Here is a 20368-nt window from a genome sequence, read left to right on the forward strand (position 1 = left end):
GGGGGGCATGCAGGGCATGGGCTGTAGGTGCAGGGAAAGGGTGTGGGGAGCCTGGTGGAAGGGGGTGGGGCTCTTGGTACAGAGGGTGGGGTTATGGTGGAGGGGGTGGGGCTTTGTGGGAGGGAAGAGCTGTGTGGGAGTGGGTTTGGAGTGGGAGAGAGGGGCAGTGTGAGGGTGGGCAGAGTTGTGGGTGGGGGTGGGGGGGATCCAGGGGGCAGGGTCTGAGTGGATTGAGGTGGTATTTCCAGTGGCAGTGACTCCCTGTTTCCCCCCCACCCCCTTCACCAACTTGTATCCCCAGTTCCGGTACAAGACCCGGGTTTACAAACAGACCAACCTGGATGAGAAGCAGCTGGCGAAACTGCACACCAAGGTGAGAGCCGAGTCCTGCCTCTTACCTGTTCTGGCTCCTCCCCTCCCCACCACACCCATTCTAGCTCTGCCCCTCCCTACCACACCTGCCCAGGCATGGAGTTCCCTTCTGTCTTCCCCTTCAGGGCCCTCTCTCTGCATGATTGGACCTTACCTACAGCTGCAGTTTCCCCCCACCACACGCTTCCACCCCTACAGTCACACATCAACCTCCAACTCTTTCACTTGTAACAGCTGCATAGTGGCCCCCCAATATACTCCTTAGTCTTTACAGTCACACAGTGGGCTCCCCTTCCTTCACCTCTACCTGTGCAGAGCAGTCTCCATTGTTTCATCTGCTATAGTTGCAGAGCAACCCATTCAACTCTGTAGTCGCACAGCAGTCCTCCAGCTGCTTTCCCCTTACAGTTATACAGTGAGCCCCCTCAGCTCCAGCTTGTACAGTCAGTGATGTCATATCCCATACAGTCACATGGCAACTCCCACTTCTAAACTCCTGCAATGATACAACAACCCCCAGATCCTTCAGTTGTATGCCAGCCTTCCATCCCATCCCCCTATGATTGTACATTGACCCCTCCAGTCCTGCCTATAGTCACACACTAGCCCGTGACTCCTTCCACTGGCAGTCAGCATGCTCACCCCCTGCTCCTTCACCTCTACAGTTGGACATCAGCCTTCTAGTCCTCCCTGCTGCTATCACACATCAGCCTACCTGCTCCTCCCCATCACCATTGCACATCAACCCCCTAACTCCTTCCCCCTACATTTGCACACTACCCCCAACTCCTTCACCCCTACAGTTGCACAGCAACCCCCACTCTTCCCCCGGACTGCCAGCCTCCCAGTCTACCCCCTACAGCCGCATCTCCCTGATTCCTCCCCAATACAGTTACACATCCATCCTCCTGTTCCCCTCCTGCAGTCACACAGCAGCTTCCTATTTCTCTCCCCTATATTCACACACCAACCCCCTACTGCTCCTCCCTACGGTTGCACACCAACTCAGTCTGCTCACAGTCACATGCTAACCACCCACTCGTTCATCCTTACACTTGCATGCCAGTCCCCTGCTCCTTCACCCCTACAGTTGCACAGCAGCCCCCATGCCTCCTCCCTACAATCACTTACCAGTTCCCCCACTCCTTTCCCTACAGCTGCACCCCCCACTTCCCACCTACATTTGCACACACTCCCACTCCTCCCCACTAGTCACACACCAATCCCATTCCCCTCCTACAGTCACGCACCAGTCCCCCACTCCTCCCTGCTGTAGTCTCACACCAGCCCCCCACTTCTTCCCCCCAGTGTTGCACACTGTCCCAGACAACCTCTCCCCACCACACTGCTGTCTGCAGTCCCTGTGCTGTCTTCCCCATCTCTTCTCTCTCCACCCCCGTGTTTCCCTGCTCACACCTACCCCGTCGTGCTGCAGACTGGCCTGAAGAAGTTCCTGGAGTATGTGCAGCACGGCTCAGCAGAGAAGGTGGCGCGACTGTTGGACAAGGGCCTGGATCCCAACTACCACGACTCAGACAGTGGGGGTGAGTGTAGGGAGGGGGAGGGGCCTGCCAGGGGTGGCAGGGCTGTCCTGGCCCAGCTGCCCAGCGGTGATGGTGTGCCATGCTCCTGCCTGCAGAGACCCCGCTGACCTTGGCCTCACAGCTGGATGGCACGGTCGAGATCATCCGGCTCCTGTGCCTCGGGGGAGCCCACATCGACTTCCGGGCACGGGATGGTGCTACTGCACTGCACAGAGCTGTGTGCACCCGGCGCTATGCAGCCCTCATGGTACAGACCCCCTGGGTTGCTGCATGGGGTGCGCTGATGGACTTGGGCGGGTGCAGTGTGTCAGGAGTGTGCCCAGCTGATTAGCTAGTGTGGGGTGGGGGAAGCGTAGTGTTGTATGCAGGATGTATGTGCATTGTGTGTGTAGGATGAAGAGTGTGTTGGTGCAGTGTGTATTCAGGGTGCAGCATCTGTGCAGTGTGTACGTGCGTGTATGCAGGGTGAAGTGTGTGCGTATGGGTTCACTGCATATGCAGGGTGGAGCATGTGTGGGTGCAGTGCGTGCACAGGGTGTAGTATATGTGTGTGCAGTGTGAGTGCAAGGTGGAGCATGTAGGTGTGCAGTGAAGCACATGTGTGTGCAAGCTGGACTGCATGTGTGTGTGCAGTGCATGTGCAGGGTACAGTGCGTGTGTGTGTGTTGCAGTGTGCATGCAGCGCATGTGGGTGCGGTGCATATGCAGTGTGGAGTGTATGTGGGTGCAGTGTGTGTGCCGGTTGGCCGGGTGTGTGCAGCCCGTGCTCTGGGCATTTTGAAGCATGGTGTGTGCACTGCGCACATGCAGTTTGCCATTGTCATGGTCACGCCCAGTGGGTGTGAAACATTCCAGTAAAGCATTCATCAGTTCAGGTCCTGCAGCTCCAGGGCCTGACACAGTGCACGTACAGCAAACGTGGCATTTGTGCAGTGTGTGCTGCTGCCGTGATTGCGCAGGGCACGCAGCACGTCGGTGCAGTGTACATGCAGCATGCATTGGCGCAGTGCCTGTAGCATGGGCAACCGCAGCGTGTGGTGTGAGGCAGCACAGTGCGTGCAGTGCTTACCGTGCCCCTGGATGGACTCCACCTCCCTGTTCCCTCCCTACCCCTTTGCTCTTTGCCCCCCCACCCAGGCACTGCTGGACCTCGGGGGCTCCCCCAATTACAAGGACCGCCGTGGCCTGACCCCCCTGTACCACACGGCCATGGTGGGGGGCGACCCACGGTGCTGTGAGCTCCTCCTTTACAACCGGGCGCACATCGGCACCGTGGACGAGAACGGGTGGCAGGAGATTCATCAGGTTAGACCACCTCCCCCAGCCAGAATGCGCCCCCATCTTCTCCCAGACAGAAGCTCCTTCTGTAGAGCATGCCCCCACTTGCCCTGGCCACGCCCCCTGATCACTTCCGCCACCCAGGGAGCAGACCCCCACATCCTGCTCCCTTCTCACTGGTATTCCCCACTGAGACCCCTTGATGGAGACCCCCCCCTACAGGGGGTGTCCTTTTTCCCATCCTGATCCCCTCCTTCCTGCCCCCCACTCTGGGGGGGTGGGGAGGTCCCCATGTCTCTCTATGAATTGTGATTGTGACTGGGCTGTGCCAATGCTCCTGCTGGGACTTAAAGCTGAGGTTCCTGGCTAGAGGGTCTTGCCCCTCTGCTCAGGGTCAGACTGATCACCATAGTTGGGATCAGGAAGGAATTTTATCCCATGGTCAGATTGGTGCGGACTGGGGTGGGGGGAGGTGGGGGGCGGGGTTGCCTTCCTCTGTAGCAGAGCTGTGTGGCTTCTATCTGGGATCTCTTGAGTATATATTGACAACCTTTTCCAGCAGCAGGACGTTGGCTGCCGTGGTCCCCCTGCTTTACCTGTGGCAGGTTTGGGTGTTGTGACTTGTGTTGTGTCAGGGTTGAGTCTAGCTTTACGAAGAGTTTAGACAGTGGAATGTACAGGATGGTTTGGCTAGGGCTGATCCTGCCTCAGGCAGGGGGTTGGACTAGATGTGACCTCTGCAGGTCCCTTCCAGCCCGACTGCTCTATGATTCTAACTGTGGGTTTGGATCCCCTGCACCAGCAGCCTGCGCTGTGGCTGCCCCCATCCCACCAGCTGCGGCTGGGATGGGGAAGGGTGATGGTGGGGGGGTCTACCCATGCACTGCCCCCATCCTCCTGGCCTGTGCTGATGTGCTGCTGTGGCCCCCCCAGGCTTGCCAGCATGGGCACTCCCAGCACCTGGAGCACCTCCTGTTCTATGGGGCTGAGCCAGCTGCCCAGAATGCATCAGGGAACACGGCCCTGCATATCTGTGCCCTGTACAACAAGGTGGGTGAACCCCTCTACCCTTCCCCCTGAATCCCTACACAGCTCCTGGACCACCCCCACCCAACATGCTTTCCAGAGCCTACTCTGTAGCCCTGACCCACTCCTTCCAACCTGGAGCACCTTGGAACATGTGGTTGTGTGTTTGTGCCCTATTCAACAAGTGGGGGACCTCCTATGTCCCATCTGCTCCTCCTTCAACCTGCCCCATGGTCCCTCCAGGCCAGAACACAGTGGGAAACACAGCCCAGTGGGGCACACCTGTGCCCTGTCTGAAGTGAGGTGGATCATCCTTTCAAAGCCCCCCAGATCTCATTACTGCCCTCCTGAGTCCCAGAATGCTCTATACATCTCTACCTTCTGCAGAAGGGTTGGTGCCTCCTTGCCCCAGACTCTCATTCAGCCCCCACTGACACCCTCCCACCCTCAACAATATCTTGAGGAACACACACTTACATATCTTCCCTCACTGCACAAGGAAGTGTCCCCCACCCAGTGCACACCCGTCCAGCACAGAGTACTTCCCCTGACTTGCCCCTTATGACTGTCCAGAGACCCAGGGGCCCCTTTGAACTCCTTGCCATGGGGAGGGGATCAGGATGCCCTGAGCCTCCTAAAGTGTGTGGGGGAGGTACTTAGAGGGGGATGCCACTTCCTGGGATTGTCAGGGTCTCTAACATGGGGCCTGGGTAATGGAGATGGAGATCCTGGGGTCTCATGCTATGGTGCTCTGCCCCGAAGGAGAGCTGTGCCCGCATCCTCCTGTACCGTGGGGCCAACAAGGAAATCAAGAACAACAGTGGCCAGACACCCTTTCAGGTGGGGGGGAATGACATGACATTGCTGGGGGAGTCTCTGGGCTGAGGGGTTGGGGAGCAGAGTGGCTGTCTGGAGGTGCAGGGGAACATCTTTGATGAGATGGGGGCACAGGGTGTCTGGGAGTGTGATGGGAGGTGATGGAAGTTTGGGGACACAGGGTGTCTGCAGGGGTGTGAGTGGTCCCTGGGGTGGGATCGAGGTACAGGTGTCTGGGAAGGTGCAGGGGGTACCTGGGGGGGTTGGGTCATAAGGAGTGTTTGTGCGGGTGTGGTGGAAGTCTGGGGAAATGTGGGGGCACAGGAGATGTCTGTGGGGGTGCCAGGATATTCAGAAGTTGTGGGGGTGGTGGCTGCTGGATAGGAGTACCCTGGATGTAAGAGAGGTCTGGGGGCCTTAGGGCATTGTGAAGGTTGGGGGTGGGTATGTGGGGGATCAAGGAGCTTTGGGGATCCTCCTGCCTCTGACACTTCCTGCCCCCTTCCCTACCTAGGTGGCTGTAATTGCTGGGAACTTTGAGCTGGGGGAGCTGATCAAGAGCCATCGAGATTCAGATGTGGGTGAGTCGGGGTCCAGCACCTGTGGGACCAGGGGCCTCATGTGCAGGATGGGGGTGCCCAGCTTGTGGGGGACTACCTAGCTATGCCTTTTAATAGCCCAAACACACAGGGGTACCCTGCCCCTGACCACACCCACAGAGACCTCCTTGGGACTGTCGTCTTTTCCCCCCCCCCCAGTCACACCTCCATCAGCCTGATAATAGGCCATGCCTCCTGGACTGGATGGGGAACCCCACCCCTTTGGCTATGCCCAGATGCCCAGCCACTGCTGTGGGATGGGGGTTAGAGACCAGTTCCTTTGGGAGCATCCCCTGTGATCCCTGGATTTAGGATCCCTAGTGGCCCTGCCTTGGTGTCCCCCCAACCACTGCCTCCCCCAACAACCTTGTGTTGCCTGTTGCCCCCCCTGCCCACCCCCAGTGTCCCCAGTTCCCGCCTTCCTTCCATGACCCCTGTGCCTCCCTTCCCCTCACCTTCCAACCCTTGCTGATGCTGTGCCCTGCAGCCCCTCCCCACCCACCCTGTGCCCCCTGCTGACGCCATGCCCTGCAGTCCCGTTCCAGGAGACCCCGCAGTATGCCAGCCGGCGCCGGGATGGGGGCCGCAGCCTGGCAGTGCCCCATATCCTGCTCCGGGCCAACAGTGATACCAGCATGAACGTGCCCGACTGGATGCTGTATGGGCCTGGGAGCTCACCTGCTCCCCCCACTGTAGCAGTGCAGACCCCTAAGATCACCGGGACCCTGCGCAGTGCCAGCTCCCCCCGCGGTGCCCGCACCCGCTCCCCGTCCCGTGGGCGGCACCCTGAGGATGCCAAGAGACAGCAACGGGGGCGCCCCAGGTATCTGGACCCTGGGTTTTCTGCCTGGCACTGGGTGGCAGAATGGGTCTTGGAGACAGAGTGGGAACTGGGAATGAGGGCACCGGGGTTCTATCCCAGTTTTGGGAGGGGAGTGGGGTCTAGTAGATTAGAGCAGGGTACACTGGGAACCAGAATGCTTGGGTTCTACCTGGCTCTAGGATGAGAGAATGGAGTCTATTGGGTTAGAGCAGGGGAGGCTGGGAACTAGGACACCTGGGTTCTGTCCTGCTCTGGGAGAGGAGTGGGAGTTGGTGGGTTATGAGTGGAGGCCTGGCAGTCAGGATGCCTGGGTTCTCTGGCATCTCCCTGTCTGCCTGCAGCTCCAGCGGCTTTTCCAAGGACACGGGGCCAGGGGGGACGCTGAACAGCCGGGGGGTGAAACGGAAGCTGTACTCGGCTGTGCCTGGGCGCACCTTCATGGCCGTGAAGCCCTACCAGGCGCAGGCTGAGGGCGAACTCTCTCTCAGCAAGGGCGAGAAGATCAAGGGTAGGCCACCCAGACATCCGGCTTCTGATGGGAGGGTGGCAGGCTAGTATTTTTGAGTGCTAGGACTCCTGGGTTCCATCCCCTCCTCTGTGAGGGCAGTAGGTGGGTGGGTGGGACAGTCTGGGCCTCCTGAGTTGTCTGCCTGACCCTGCATGGGACAGTGGTATACACCTGTGTGTGCTGATGTGATTAAGATGTGTGTATACAGTTCTCTGTGTGCATGTGAGGGGGCACTGTAGCATGTATGTATACACTGCTGTTACAGGTTTGAGTGCATTGTGGTACCTAGGCATGCATATGTGTGTGTGCTTGTGTGTGTTTGCATGTACACAAGCTGCGGGAGGGGTGGGGGCGTGGGCTGTGGGAGAGACTTTTAATGGGCTATTGCATGGGACTAAGGCAGAGATGCTGCAAGGGAGGTGTTACAGCCCTCAGTGGAGTGGGGTGGTATGTGTGCGTGTGCGCATGCATGCTAATGGAGGGGTCTCTAGGGGATGTGCACACTAACATGCCAGGTTGGAGTGGTCCCAGGGTCACCTTGATCTGACCATGCTCTTCCTTCTGGTGTGACCTGTAGGGGCTGCTGGGTTGTGGGAAGGGGTGTTGGTGGCTCTAGGGGCATGGAGTGGAGGTGGAGTGTGAATTGGGGTCTAGGGTTGGGTGGGTATGTCAGATTCAGAGTAGAAGGTGAGGTGGGTGGGTGAGGTGTTTTGGAGGTGTCCAGGAGTGCAAAATATTTGGGGGTGCAAACCGTGTGGGATTAGGTGGGTGTGTCTGGAGGAGCAGAGTGTGTAGGATGTGTCTAGGTATGCAGGTTGTGTGGGTGTAAGGTAAGTAGGGGGTACAGGGTATGGATGTTTTGGGGGAGCAGGGCATGTGTGGGGTTGTAGGTTGTCTCTTTGGTTGTGTGTGTGTGTGTGCACGGGCTGCGTGTTTGTGGGGCAGGTATGGACTCTGTGTCTTGGTGTGTAAGGTGGGGTTCAGACTGAGTCTGGATGTATTTGGGGGTTCAGAATATCTGGGTGGGTATGGGGGTTCAAACTACATGTCTGAATAAGTGGAAGGTGTGGGGTGTATGCAGGTTTGGACTGTGCATAGGGGTTCAGGCTGTTGTGTGTGTGTGTGGTGGCTCAGGCTATGTGGCTGGCAGGAGGTATGGGCTGTGTATATGTGATGGGGTGTGGGCTGTGTGTGGTGTGGTTCAGGCTGTGTGTCTGTGGCAGGGGGCTATGGGCTGTGTGTGTAGGTATATGTGTTGGGGGTTCAGGCTTTGTGTGTGTTGGGGTGATATGGGCTGTGTGTCTGTGTTGAGGGGCTTCAGACTATGTGTGTATGGCGGAGGGTACAAGCTCTGTGTGATATGGGGGTATGGGGACTCAGGCTGTATGTGGGAGATATGGGCTGTATGTCTGTGTGTGTGGTAGTTCAGGCTGTGTGCATTGGGGGTGTGGTACAGATTGTGTGTGTGGGGAGGTGGTATGGGCTATGTGTCTGGATATGGGGGTTCAGGCTGTGTGTGTATGTGGGGTGGGGCAGGTATGGGCTATGTGACGCTGTGTGTGTGTGTGTTGGGGGGGTATTCAGGCTGTGTCTGTGTTTTGGGGAGTGGTATGGGCTGTGTGTCTGGATGGGGGGTGGGTACCGGCGGTATGCCCCCCGGCCTGATGGTACTCTCTCCTGCAGTGCTGAGCGTGGGCGAAGGCGGGTTCTGGGAGGGGCAAGTGAAGGGCCGCATCGGCTGGTTCCCCTCGGACTGCGTGGAGGAGGTGCCCAACAAGTCCCAGGAGGGCAAGTCAGGTACTGGGCTCCCGCTGCCCCTGCTTAGGCAACAGGCCCTCAGTTCCCTGTACCCTGCCCTCTCCCTACTGCTGCTTCCCCCACAGGTTGCCTCTGACCCTCCCCCACTGCCTCTAATCCACAGCCCTGCCAGTTTCTCCTATGCCCTCCCAGGCCCCTCACCTCTGTCCCTCCCTGAGTCACCCCATCCTGTGCTGCCTCAGTCCCATTCTCCACCCTGGCCCCTGCAGTCCCCCTCATAGAGACCGCAGGGTGAGTCCTCCACAACCTGCCTGTGCCAGGTCAGTGCTGGCACTGGGTCTGACCCAGAGGCAGGGCAGAGGGTCACAGGGGGACTCCCAGCCCCCAAGGCCAGGGTAGACGGGGACAAGCAGTGCCATGGGGGGCAAAGGGAGTGTCTGCTCCTTTCCCTCTTTGCTGATGCCCCTTGTTCCCCCACAGAGAGCCGCAGCGACAAGGCGAAGCGTCTCTTCAGGCACTACACCGTGGGATCCTATGACAGCTTTGATGCCCCCAGGTGAGAGTGGTTTCTCTCCACCTCACCCTTACAACCCCTGTAGGGCCAGGGCTGTGGGGATACAGGATGGGGAGGTGCTGTCAGAGATGGGGAGGGTCCCTCATTCTGGGGTCTCTGTGAGTGGGAGGAGTGTCAGTGCTGGGGGTGTTTGACTGAGGGGCAGGAGTTGTGCTGGGGGCAGGTGATGGGGGGATCAACCCTGTGGGGGGGTCTCTGGTTTAGGGGAGAAGGCGGGGTTGGCAGTGGGGCTTGATATGGGTAGGACATAGTGATAGGGAGGGAGGACTGGGTTCTGACAGCACAGCTAGATGCATTAGCACCATGAGGCAGCCCTGAGCCCTGCCCTGCACCCCCGCACCCCTGTAAACCCAAGGGGCCCTGGGCTTGAAGCCGGAACTGGGGGGCCCATACACTATGACCCATCCCCTCCTGCTCCCCCAGAGCAGCAACCTCCTTCCCTCCCCCACCAACTCCCTCCCATTGTGTTGCATACAGAACCCAGGTGTCCAGGTGCATGCCAGTTAGTGAGGCCCTGTCGGACAGGGGGTTCATGGGGGGCACAGGACTCCTGGGCTCTTTCACTAATCTCACTGATCCCACAGGCAAGTTGTGTGTTGTGCCCCACCTCCCAGAGATTGAGTTGGGGGGGGGCTGTCCCACTGTGTCCCCTGCATAGAGGGCATCGAGGACATCCCATCCTCTCCCTGGCAGTGCCCAGAGGCTGTGTGCCATCTGCCGGCACAGATTGGGCATGACAGAGAGCCCCTGCCTGCCCTAAGCTCAGGTGTCTGGAGGGAGGAGAAAGCAGGGAATGCTATCCCTCCCACCCCCAGTCCTGCCATTGCCCCTCACTCCCAAACTATAGCTCTTTCTCAGCCCAGCCCCAAGTTCCCCATAGCCCTGCCACTGCCCCTTCTCCAGACCTGCGACCCCTGTGATCCCAGCTACCTCCCCCACTGCCGGGCTGTGTGTTTGGTAGGATATGTGCCGCTCTCCACCCCCCACCCCCCATGGACCCAGTACATCCTGGCCCAGTGTTTCTGGAGCAGGCACTGGCTCTGAGTGTGGTGCTGCATCCCGGGCTGCTGGCACACGTCCTTGAGCGCAGCTGGTGTGCAGCACAGGGGCCAGGGCTGGAGGAGGAGAGGGCATCCCCAGGCCTCTCTGGTGGGGGTCAAGGGCCTCCCAGGCACCCTCCCTCTCTGGCTGCTGGGGGCCTGGGTGGATCTCCTCCCCTAGACACCTCCCTCCCTCCCCTTGCACGCGCACGTGCGATGCTTCATGCACCACGGGGCTGGTGACCCAGTTTGTGCTGGTGAGACTGGTGCAAAGGGTTTTTTGCCACGATCCATGGAGCAGGCCAAACCCCTCACTCGGGGTGGGACTGTGGCCTCAGAGGCCTCCCTACCCAGCGCTGCAGTGGGGGTCGTGCCTCAGGGCACTGAGCTGTGATGGAGGCTTGGGACCAGGGGGCAGCTGGGTACCAACCTGTGGCCAGGCCAGCAGCCCTATGAGTCGGGCAGGCGGCGAGATGGGCCCAGAGGAGGCTGGGTGAGTGGGGCTGTGGGGGTGGGTGGATGGAACTTGGGGGTTGGGGGAGTGGAGCTGGGGGGGAATGGAGGAGTGGAGTTGTGTGGGACTATGAGGGACTGGGAGAGTGGGAACTGGGAGGCTGTGGATAGTGGGGGATGGGGAGAGGGGAACAGGGTGGGGGTTGGGGGGTGGGACTGGCAGGGATTGAAAGATGGGTGAGAGTGGGATCAGGCATGCACTTGCGCGGTCTGGGTCCATGGTTTTTGAGTCATGGGTGATGGGTGGCAGGGAGTGCATGGGGGAGGTACTGAGGGCATGTTCCCGCAGGCACCTGGGTGGGGATGGGGTGCTCCTCTCCCTTGAAAGACCCAGTTTCCATCCCTTGCCCTTGTTGACCCAGTTTGCCAGAAGAGGGGAGTTGGGTGGGGGAGTCTCCCTCAGTGTTAGGGGCTCTGTGGGCAGGGGGAGGGTCTCAGTGTCAGGGGGCTTTGTGAATAGGGGAAGGAGGTCCTTCTATTGGGGTAGGGGCTCTGTGTGCAGGAGGGGGGCATCCCTCTGTTGGGAGGTCCTGTGGGAAGGAGTTGGGAGTGGCGGGTTCCATGTGTTTAGCTTTGCAGGGAATGGGAGAATTAAAAAGGGAGTAAAATAGACCCAGTCAATACACAGAAGGCAGCAAGTACTTGGGAGTGCATGTAAGACTTGGGAGTGTGTGTAAGACTGAGGCTCCTGCCGCCAAGCATGCAACTGTATGTGAGAGTGAGTGTGAGCAAGTTGGAGCAAATGTGACTTGGTGCGTAAGTGTGTCTGTCTGAGTGTGCTGTGTGTCTGTGCTTGTGAGGGGCACAGCATGTATGTCCAGGCGTGACACTGTTACAGTACTTGTAAATGTGTCCCCACATACATCTCCCTGGTTGACACTGTCACCTTAGCTGTTATCATATCAGCACATGCATGTCCTAGTTATGGCACTGTCAGCCTCTGTGTCTTTGTGTGTGTGTGTGTGTGAGAGACAGCGAGAGACAGACAGACACAATGTGCATGTCCAGGTATGATAGTATGTCTGGATAAGGCTGCACATATCTCTGTAATGCTGTGTGAGACACTATACACATGTTCAGGCATGATTGTGTCTGAATGCAACCACATGCATCTCCATGTATAACAGTGTGTCTGTGTCTGTGTGAGAGAGAGTCTGTACATATCCAGGTGTGACACTGTCAATGTGACAGCATGTGCGATCGGGTCATGTGACAAAGTGAGTGATAACACTCATGTCCCAGTATGATACTATAGAAGTGACTCTGAGTATGTGTGTGTATGTGGAATACTGAGTGTGTGACCACATGTCCCTTAAGTGTGTGTGGTGGTGAGTGTGACACTATGTCTGTCAGTCTGATGCTGTGCTTGCAGGGGTGTGATACTGTGAGGGTGGCCAGATATGGGGGTGATGCTGTGTGTGGCTAGGTATCTATCAGTGAGTGTGCAGTCTGATGTTGCCAATGGAAGTTTTGCGCTTGATGGTGGCTCAGGGGAGGCATGCAGGGGCCGTAGGGAGTTCTACTGTACCTCAGGTGCCTACGAGTGCCCAGCTAGGGGACCAGTGGCACAAACTGGATCAGCTCCATGGGGGAGAACCCCATAGATCCCTGCCCCTATTGCTAAGTATGGAAATGCAGCTGCCTCTGGGGTGTGCTGATCTGTGGGGGATGTTTATAAAGGATTCCCTCACCTGGTACCACGATGCAGCTGCTTCTGGAACATGTTGGAGGGGCTGTTTATACAAGTACTTGCCCCCTGCAGGCTCTGCGGTGAAGCCTTTTTTGGGGCTGGTGGGGTGGGGACCCCTCACCTAGTGCTGAGATGTGATTGGGTCTCAGGTGGGTGCACTGGGAGGGGTGTTTATACAGGGACCCCTTGTCTGGAATTGAGATGGAGCTCTGGGCTGCATGGGAGGGGTGCTTGTTACACGGGGCCCTCAACCAGTCTGTAATGCAGTTGACTTTGGGGTGGGTGCACAGGGAAAGGGAAGTTTATACAGAAACTTCACATCTAGCACTGAGATGCAGCTGTTTCTGGGGTGCATTGTGAGGTGTGGGCTGGTTATACAGGGCCTCCTTACTTGGTGCTTGGATACAGCTGGTTCTGAGATGGGTGCATTGGTGGTGGCTTTTATATAAGGACTCTGTCGCACTTGGCACTGAGATGCAGCTGTTTCTGGGTATGTTGGGGAGCCTTTATACTCCCAGTGCTGAGATGTGGCTAGCTAGGCCTGAGGTGCTTTGTAGGGGGTGGTTTGTTATACAGATGCCTTTCACCTGGTGCTGGGATGCAGTTGGCTCTGGGATGAGGTGTGCTGGGGAGAGGTGTTCATTCAGGGACCCCCTTGCTTGGTACTGAGATGAAGCTGGCTCTGGGGTGTTGGGGTCGGGGGAGCTGGTGATACAGGGCCCTTCACCTGGTGCTGGGATGCAGCTGGTTCTGAGGTGAGGCATTTGTATAGGGACCACTCACTTGGCATTGAGATGTGATAGCTCTGGGGTATTGGGTGAGGTGGGCATGCTGGAGGGGAGGGACAGAATCCAGCTAGATCTAGACAGGCCACAGAGGTGGGTGGATGAGAATAGGATGGAATTCAACACAGACAAGTGCAGGGTGCTGCATCTAGGGAGAAGGAACCAGCAACACACCTATAGGCTGGGGAACACCCTTCTTTTCAACACAGTGGCAGAAAGGGACCTTGGAATCATTGTTGACTCCAGGATGAACATGAGCCACCAGTGCGAGGAAGTGATCAGTAAGGCTAACTGCACCTTGTCGTGCATCCACAGATGCATCACAGGCAGGTCCAGGGAGGTGATTCTTCCCCTCTGTGTGGCATTGGTCAGGCCACAGTTGGAGTACTACGTCCTTTTCTGGGTGCCACACTTCAAGAGGGATGTGGCTAGCATTGAGAGGGACCAGAGGAGGGCCACTCACATGGTCAAGGGGCAGTGGGTCAGGCCCTAAGGAGAGAGGCTGAAGGGCCTGAGTCTATTCAACTTCCACAAGAGAGGGCTGAGAGGGGATCTGGTGGCCATTTACAAACTCACCAGGGGGGACCAGCAGGAATTGGGGGAGGCTCTGTTCCCCCAGGCACCACCCGGGGTTACTAGGAATAATGGCCACAAATTGGCAGAGAGAAGGTTCAAGCTGGACATCAGGAAACATTACTTGATAGTTAGGGCTGCCAGGCTCTGGAATGGACTCCCAGGGGAGGTGGTACTCTCTCCTACCTTGGGGGTCTTCAGGAGGAGGCTGGACAGGTATTTGGCTGGGCTGTTATGACCCCCACTTGTTCCTGCCCAGGGCAGGGGGTTGGACCTGATAATCTGTTTAGGTCCCTTCCAACCCTAAGCACTATGATACTGTTGGGTTGCAGGGGGGAGGGCTGGTGATACAGGGCGTCCTCCAATGCTGGCATGTAGCTGGCTCTGAGCTGAGGTGCTTTGGAGGGAGGCATTTATATAGGGTTCCCTCACTTGGCACTGAGCTGTGGCTGGCTCTGGGTGGGTGTTGGCAGGGCAGAGGGGCCCCTCACCCCATGAGATGTCGCTGGCTCTGGGGTGGGTGCACTGTGTGCAGGTACTTAAACAGGGCTCTGTTGCCTGGCACTGAGATGCAGTTGGCTCTGGGTTGCGTGCCTTTGGTGGGTGCACTATGGAGGGGAGGTGTTTATACAGGGGCCTCTCACTTGATGCTGAGATGCATCTACCCCAGAGCCAGCTGCATTTGGTGGGCACTCGTGGTGCGAGTGGTGGTGGTGGTGGGGGGACAGGGAGGGTTTAAACAGGGATCCTTCTCTTGGTGCTGGGATGCAGCTGTTTTGAGATGAAGCACACGTGGGGGTAGTAATACAGGGTCCCCTTGAATGCTGAGATGAGCTGGCTCTGGGAAGAGGTGTTTCTACAGGGCCTCCATCACCTGGCTCTGAGGTACAGCTGGTTTTAGGGTGGGTGCCTGTGGTGGGCGCAGTGGGAGGGGTTATGTAGGGCCCCCATAACTTGGCACTGAGATGCAGCTGCTTCTTGGGGGAGGTGCACTGGGGGGAGTGTTTCTACAGGGGCCTGGGATGCAGGTGGTTTGGGGGTCAGTGCATTTGATGGATGTAATGGAGAGGTGTTTCTACAGGGTCCCCTTGCCTGGCACTGATATGTAGCTGGCTCTGGGATGGGTGCCTTTGCGGGGCTGGTTATCCAGGGCCCCCTTACCTGGTGCTGGGATGCAGCTGGTTCTAGGGTGGGTTTCTTTGGTGGGTTCACTGGGGGGGATGTTTATGCAGGGTCTCCATTACCTGGCACTGAGATGCAGCTGCCTCTTGGGGGTGGCACACAGTGGGAAGTGTTTCTATAGGGGTCTGGGATGCAGTTGGCTCTGGGGGGTTGGTGCATTTGATTGATGCACTGGAGAGTTGTTTCTACAGGGCCTCCTCACCTGGCTCTGAGATGCAGCTGGCTCTGGGGTGGGTGCCTTTTGGGGAGGGGGTTATCTATGGCCCCCACACCTGGTGCTGGGATGCAGCTGGCTCTGGGATGAGGCACATGGGGGTGGGGGTGGCTATTAATAAAGCCCCTGCAATGCTGACATGCAGCTGCCTGTGGGTAGGGGGTGGTTCTCGCCCCGCTGAGCTGCCCCTTCCCGTCTCCAGCTGCATGGAGGAGAGGGGGTTTCTCTAGGGCTCCCCTCCCCCTGCTCCCAGCCGCCGCCTCCTTTCCTCCCTCCCTCCTTCTGTGGTTCGTCGGCGCGGGGCCGAAGGGGTTAACGGCGGCGGTGGCTGCGCGTCCCGCCGGCCCGGCGCGCCCGCCCCTTGCTCCGCTCCTGCTCCGCTCCGCTCCGCTCCGCGCGCCGGTGCCGGGCCGGGCCGGGCCGGGCCGGCGGGGAGGGAGGGAGGGAAGCTGGCGCCCGCCCCGACCGTGGCCCTAGGATGCGGATCGCGCCGCGGGGATGGCGCGGTGCGAGGCAGGCGGCGGCAGCGCCCCGCTCTCGGCCAGCTGGCCCGCGCTGGGCCCCCGCCGCCGCAGCGTCTGGTACATCTACAGGTACGGCCCGGCCCGGCCCGGCCCGCCCCGCACCGCAGCGCAGCGCGCGCGCGCGCGCGTGTCTGCCTGCCGCGGAGGGGGTGCGTGTGTGTGTGTGTGCGTGCGTGTAGCATCCGGTGCTGCGGGGATGAGTGCCTGGGGATCCAGCCCCGTGTGCATGTGTATGTGCGTGTGTGCATGGGGGGGGTGCGGACGTGCACGTGTGCATTGGGGGGGGGTGCATCCAGGCCTGGGGTGGGGGTGGCGGGGTGCAACGTGTGCTTCCGGCTCTGTGTGTGCGCGCATCGGTATATATGTGCCTGGGAGGGCGGGGGGTGTATGTCTGCTTGTGTACATTGGGCCCTGGGACTGTGTGCAGACATGCACGTGTGTGTCCAAGGGGGGAAGGATGTGTGTGTGTGGTGTTTTCTTCTTGCCCTGTGTTTGGTTTTGTGTGTGTATACACATGTACCTCCAACTGTGTGTTTCTGTTTGTGTGCATGGAGCCAGGTGTGTGTGCGCCTGTCCCTGTGCCTCCAGCCCCCCCAGCATTGTGCATGCGCTGCATTTGTGTATGTGTGCCTTCAGACACGTGTGTGTGCGCTTATCCAGCCATATTTGTATATGCACATGTGTGCTTCCAGCCGTTTGTTTATGTATGTGTGTATATCCAGCCATGTGTTTGCATGCATCCAGTCTCATGTATGTGGGGATCCAGCCCCATGTGTGTATGTGTGTATGCGCACGTATGTACACATCCATGCAGCCCTGTGTATTTGCATACATACATATGTGCACCCAGCCCTTTGCACGTGTGCACCTGTGTACCTGTGTGTGCATTCAGCACTGTGGATGTATGTACATGCACCGGTCCATCCAGCCCTTCTGTGTGTATGTGTACATACATTTATGTTCACTCTTGTGTGTATGTGTGTGGGCATACATCAGGTCCCAGGTAAGCATGTTTGTAAGTATGCTTCATATGCATGTGGTTTCATGTGCATCAGTGTATCTGTATGTGTGCATCAGGACTTACATTTGTGCATATGCCTCTGCTTCTTCATGCCCTTATACATATGTATGTTTGTATGTCATGTTCTATACATGTGCATGCATGTTCATGTGCATCTGGTCCTTTGTGTGTGTATATATGTGTGCACTCATCCAACCCTTGGGATGTCTGTGCCTATATGTGTGTGCATGTGTAGCATGCCTCTTGAGTATATGTGGTGTGTCTGTGAAAGCACACGCCTGCATATTTAGCCCCATCTGTGTATTTCCTGTTCTCTGTGTGTGCATGCATTCAGCCTTAAGTATGTGTGTGTGTGTGTGTGTGTGTGTATGCATCCAGCCCCACATCTAGCTACTTGTGTGTTCATTCCCAGCTCTGTCTGTGTGCTTACATGTGTCTGTGCATGTGCATGTACATCCAGTTTGTGTGTGTGCAGGTGTGTGTGCATCCAGCACCATGAGTGTACATGTGCATGTCCACATCTAGCCCTGTGTATGTGTACCTTCATACCTGTGCACATATGCTCTAGGACAGGCTGCAGCGCCTGGGCCCACGCTGGGGATGTGGTTGTAGTTTGGGCTCCTCTGTTATGCTGCTGCTAAACGTGGTTTCTGCTTCATGCTTGGATTTTGGGTAGAGGGCTTGGGGGCTGGCTTGTGTGCATGCCGCACTACTACATGTGGATTTCCCTGTGCGCACAACAGAGCATGAATGTGAATGCTTCTCTGGCATGTACTTTTGTGTGTGTCCATACATGCATGACATGTAGGAGTCTATGTACACTCTTGGGCAGCCCTGTCTGAGTGCTGCTCTGCTGAGGCTTGCCCTGGTATGCTACACTCCTGTGTGCCTGGCTGGGTCCCTTGTGAACATGTGTGCACACACACTTGACTGGGAATGACACCAGGTTTGCACATTCTGCTCAGGTCTGAGGTGAGCAGAGCTGCAGAGGGGTTGGGCCTCTGGTGCTTGAGTGTTGTGTGTGTCTGTCTCCCCCATGGTGTGTGCACTGTACAGGGCAAGGGGCATGGCTGTGCAGGAATTATGTAGGTGTGTGCATTTCGCACAAGTGCATGAACTGTAGGGGTCCCCTGGAGGGGATCACAAGTTTTAAGCTGGTCAGAAGCGGTGTGTGGGATGTGTGATGTAGGGACCAGGGTGGAGTGTATAGTGTGGAGACTGGGGGTATCATACACATATGCAGTGTGTGGAGGCTGGGATGTGTAACACATGTGTTGGGACCAGGATGACGTGCAGCGTAGGGATTGGGGTGTGCATCATACACATATGTGGTGTGCAGAGGCTGGGATGTGTGACATGTATGCAGGGACTGGTCTGTGATGTGTGTAGTGTGGGGATGGGTGCGTATGCCACACACATGTACAGCATGCAGGAGCCAGGTTGTGTGGTTCTCATGTGTAGGAGGCTAGGGTGTGTGTCACGGTCAGCATACAGTCAAGCGTGCATCAGTCACTGCACTTGGTGTCTCAGGTGATAGTTGGTGCTGTGGAAGCAGGGAGTGGGTCTCCTAGAGACTCTACCAGCCAGGGGACAAGTAGCAGTGCCCAGAAGAAGCTCTGCCAGTGGGGACACAGGAAAGGGCATTGGTTATTAGAACACTTCAGGGATATAGTACAGTGGACAGCCAGGGTGTGCAGTGTGAGCCTGTTGGCTTGCTCAGTGTGAACACAATTCAGTGGGCAGTCTTATATTGTGTAAGTCCACAGTGCCGGGTGGGGTCTGTGCTTACTGGAGATTGTGCAGTGGTGGGGTCTGCATGCAGTTTGAGAGCACTGTATAGTAGGGGCATAAGCCCTGTTCATTGTGCAGGGTTCGGGTGTACAGTATGAGTATACTGTACAGTGGGGGTCTGAGTGCACCATGCAGTGTGGAAGACTATGCAGTATGTGTGCATTGAGCAGTGGGGGCAGCAATCTGCATGCACAGTGTGAGCATACTTGTAGGGCTTCTTAGACCATACTGCAGTGGGGGGTGTCTGTGTACAGTGTAGGCTCATTGTACAGTGGGTGATCCTGTCCACTGAACAACAAACAAATGAAGCATGTTGTTCAGTGGACAGTATGCAGTGGTGTGTACTGAAAGTGAACTGTGGAGTAGGAATCTGTGAGTACAGGATCCAATGAGTGGTTTGTGCAGTGTAAGCACACTTTAGTGGTAGAGTCTGTGTACATAAGTGCAGTGTTAGTTCTTTGTCCATTATGCACATGTAGTTTACTGGAGAAGTATGTACAAATATGTGTACAGACATATGTGCAGTGTGCGAACTGTATGTAGTTCACTGGAGGGCTCTTTGAGGTGGGGAACATGGCTTGAGCAGTGAGAGTGCAGTGACATAGGGTCTGCAGTAGGAGAGCACTGTAGTGGGGATGGTCACTGTAGGGTAAATACACTGCAATGAGGGGGACGGTCTGTGTATGCAGTGATTACACTGCCTGTGGTGTCAGTCTGCTCACAGTGGAACAACACTGCATTGCTGCTTGCATGCAGTGTCTCTGAGGATATTACACTTGCAGAAGGGTGCAGTGTGAAATCACTGTATCGGAGTGGATTGTGCATTGGATATGTATGCAGTGTGATCCTGCTGGCCTTGATTTTAGCATGAACATCTATGACTGCCTTGAGGCATCGGATCACTGCATGCCTTGGGGGATCTGAGAAGGCAGTGTGAGAGCAATGTACACATTGGATGGGTTCCCTTGGATGGCAGCATGAGAGACTGCACACACTGGAGGGCTGCAAGGGCACTGCATTTGCTGGGGGTGGTAGTGATGGCAGTGCAAGGAAACTGCTTGCTCTGAAGTGGGGGGTTGTGATGGCTACATGAGGGCATTGTGTGCCCTCAGGGACTATGGTGGCAGTGTGAGGGCACTGCATATACTGGAGGGGGGGCATGTTGTGACTGCCTTTGCAAGGCTGTGTGTGCCCTGGGAACCTGTGGTGGCAGTGTGAGGGCACTGCACATTTTAGGGGCTGTGGCAGCTCTGTGAGAGCACTGCACACCCTGGGGGGGCTGTGGTAGCTGTGTGAGGGCATTGCTTGCCTTAGGGGGCTGTGGGAGCAGTTTGAGGACACTGTACACCATAGGGGACTGTGGTGTGGCAGTGTGAGGACAGTACTTGCCCTAAGCGGGGCTGTGGAGGGCAGTGTAAGGCCACTGAACACCCTGGGGTGGGGGGGCTGTGGTAACAGTATGAGTACACTTTGGCCCCAGAGGGGGCTGTGGTGGCAGCATGAGGGCACTGCCTTGCTCTGGCAAGCTGTGATGGCACTGTGAGGCACTACACAGCTCTGGTGAGCTGTGGTGGCTGCATAAAGGCACTGTACCCTGCAAGGCTGTGGCAGCTGTGTCGGGGCCTTGCACCACAGGGGCTGTGGTAGCAATGTGAGGACAGTGCTTGCCCCTGGAGGGTCTGTGGGCAGTGTGAGGGCAATGCACTCCAGGGGGGCTGTGGTGGCAGTGCTCACATA

General features: G+C 57.3%; 1 protein-coding gene across 6 annotated transcripts in view; it reads left to right on the plus strand.

Moving 5' to 3' along the window:
* The window catches only part of SHANK1 (SH3 and multiple ankyrin repeat domains 1), a 43504-nt gene that overhangs the window by 11826 nt on the left and 11310 nt on the right, over window positions 1-20368 (plus strand). For 5 of the 6 annotated variants that reach the window (XR_016442324.1, XM_090047212.1, XM_090047214.1 and 2 more), the window contains exons 4-14: window positions 302-373; window positions 1808-1916; window positions 2012-2163; window positions 3054-3221; window positions 4128-4244; window positions 4983-5060; window positions 5551-5617; window positions 6170-6458; window positions 6800-6966; window positions 8650-8763; window positions 9205-9280. Coding sequence is in view for 5 of the 6 variants with exons in the window: in XM_090047212.1 (XP_089903338.1) it covers window positions 302-373; window positions 1808-1916; window positions 2012-2163; window positions 3054-3221; window positions 4128-4244; window positions 4983-5060; window positions 5551-5617; window positions 6170-6458; window positions 6800-6966; window positions 8650-8763; window positions 9205-9280 (1409 nt within the window). In the remaining variant the exon portion in view is untranslated. The remainder of the gene's footprint in view (window positions 1-301; window positions 374-1807; window positions 1917-2011; window positions 2164-3053; window positions 3222-4127; window positions 4245-4982; window positions 5061-5550; window positions 5618-6169; window positions 6459-6799; window positions 6967-8649; window positions 8764-9204; window positions 9281-20368) is intronic. The other variant, XM_090047215.1, reaches the window with a different exon arrangement.

Source organism: Crocodylus siamensis, chromosome 5 (genome assembly GCF_052110815.1).
Source record: "Crocodylus siamensis isolate JL-2025a chromosome 5, ASM5211081v1, whole genome shotgun sequence".
NCBI lineage: Eukaryota > Metazoa > Chordata > Crocodylia > Crocodylidae > Crocodylus > Crocodylus siamensis.